Source organism: Elaeis guineensis, chromosome 10 (genome assembly GCF_000442705.2).
Source record: "Elaeis guineensis isolate ETL-2024a chromosome 10, EG11, whole genome shotgun sequence".
In the NCBI taxonomy this organism is placed as follows: domain Eukaryota; kingdom Viridiplantae; phylum Streptophyta; class Magnoliopsida; order Arecales; family Arecaceae; genus Elaeis; species Elaeis guineensis.
In genome coordinates this window covers 18,511,154-18,513,065 of record NC_026002.2, presented here as the reverse complement: position 1 = coordinate 18,513,065, position 1,912 = coordinate 18,511,154, and the positions used below count along the sequence as shown (strand labels likewise).

General features: G+C 37.9%; 1 protein-coding gene across 1 annotated transcript; it reads left to right on the top strand.

Annotated features, from left to right (window-relative positions):
* Positions 1–668: 668 nt before the first annotated feature.
* Positions 669–1,538, top strand: LOC105052874 (calvin cycle protein CP12-3, chloroplastic). The gene has a single exon (XM_010933851.4). It carries the CDS (start codon positions 826–828, stop codon positions 1,252–1,254), a length of 429 nt encoding a protein of 142 aa, XP_010932153.2. The 5' UTR covers positions 669–825; the 3' UTR covers positions 1,255–1,538.
* Positions 1,539–1,912: the final 374 nt, after the last annotated feature.

Below are 1,912 nucleotides of genomic sequence, written 5' to 3'. Positions count from 1 at the left end.
TGGAGAGAAGAACGGCCATGTCGAAATTGGAATGAAAGTAAAATATTGGATAAAATAAGGGTTGGATATTGAGGTATTGATGCGTTTCTATTCTTCTTTGATATCAAAATAGAAATAATTTTTTTTATGATAAAATAATTAAAATAAAAATTATTTATTTTTATCTTTATTTCAAAATTCAATCCATCCTCATTGGACATATCCATAATATTTGATAATAAAAAAATAATTTTTAAAATTTTAAAATATGATAACAGAACCAATTATGATTTTGCTCCTATCAATACATTAGGCATGCCAAAAAATATAAAGATAATTTTATGCTCATAATAAAAATTAAATCATAAAGAATTCAATATATTTTCTTATTCTCTTCATCTACCCATCTAACAAAATATACTGCAATACATACATACATATATATATATATAAGCAAATTGAGATATATATTTATTCTAGTATCTATCAAAAATGACATAACGGCCATTATCATGATATATATATATATATATATATATATATATATATATATATATATATATATATATATATATATATATATAAGCAAATTGAGATATATATTTATTCTAGTATCTATCAAAAATGACATAACGGCCATTATCATGATTTATATACCCTCGAGTACTTGGAAACAATCCCCAGGTGAAGTTAAGAGTCTCTCTTCCGCTCTCCGGATAACTCAAGCCCACAAAAGAACGAGAAAAGGAAAACGGCAAAGCGAAAGCGATAACGACACCCCTCAAGAAAAATAAAGGCCTTCTGCCCTTCTTCTAAGGTTTGCTTTCCCCGATCTCGATCCAATCGATGGCGTCCTCGTCCTCTCTCTCGCTCTCTTCTCCTCACTTTCCTTCTTCAAGCGGCCTCCGATCGCGATCCCAACGAGATCCAGCGGAGGCGGTCGTTTCGATTCAGGCGAGGAAGTGGTGGCCGGGGAGGAGCGGATCGGCGGCGGCGGTGGCGGCGGCGGTGAGGAAGAGATACAAGGGGACGGCCATGAGGGAGAAGAAGCTGGCGGAGATGATAGAGAAGAAGGTGGAGGAGGCGAAGGCGGCGTGCGAAGGGGAGGAGAGGAGGGGGTCGGACGGGTGCAAGGTGGCGTGGGACGAGGTGGAGGAGGTCAGTCAGGCCATGGCCCGCCTCCGCCGCCGGCTGGCGGAGAGCGATCGGGACCCCCTCGATGCCTTCTGCCAGGAGAACCCGGAGACCGACGAGTGCCGCGTCTACGACGAGTGATCATGATCAGATCCGATCTCTTCCATCGATCCCCTCCATCCATCCAGCCTCCGCCGTCCGTCTATAAGAATTTATGGGAAAATTAATGATCTCTGTTTTTTCCTAATTTGAGTTATTGGGTTATGTATGTTAAGATGGATGATGCGGTTTTTTTTTTTTTTTGGGATAAGAAGCTAATATATAAATATTTGTAGTTGGTTGGGTGGCTGTACCTAGTTTGCTGGTGTTTATGGCTTGTTAACTCTCTTTAATTGATTAATATCAACAATCTGGTTCATGTTTAAGCTACAATTATGTGAAAGCAGCCATCTCAAGTGAGATGGATGGTGTGGGCTAGGAGAAAGAAAAGGAGCCTGTCACTTTTCTTCATGAAATTTGGATTGTTTATCTATCTATTAAATTAAAAGGAATAATTTATTTAGATGGAGATGAGATGATGGATAGGATTTGCCTATCCAAGAAGAAAAGTTGTTTGTAATTTTTTATATTTTGTTTTATTTATTTATACCTTTTGTTTTGGAGTGAAATTAGATTATTGTCTAGATTGCTGAATGATGCTGCTTCCTAATTTTGAGAAGCAGAAGTGGGTCATAGATTGTGATTTAATATTTCAAACAGCCTTGCAATCTTCCACTCTCTTCATCAATATGTCCTTTAG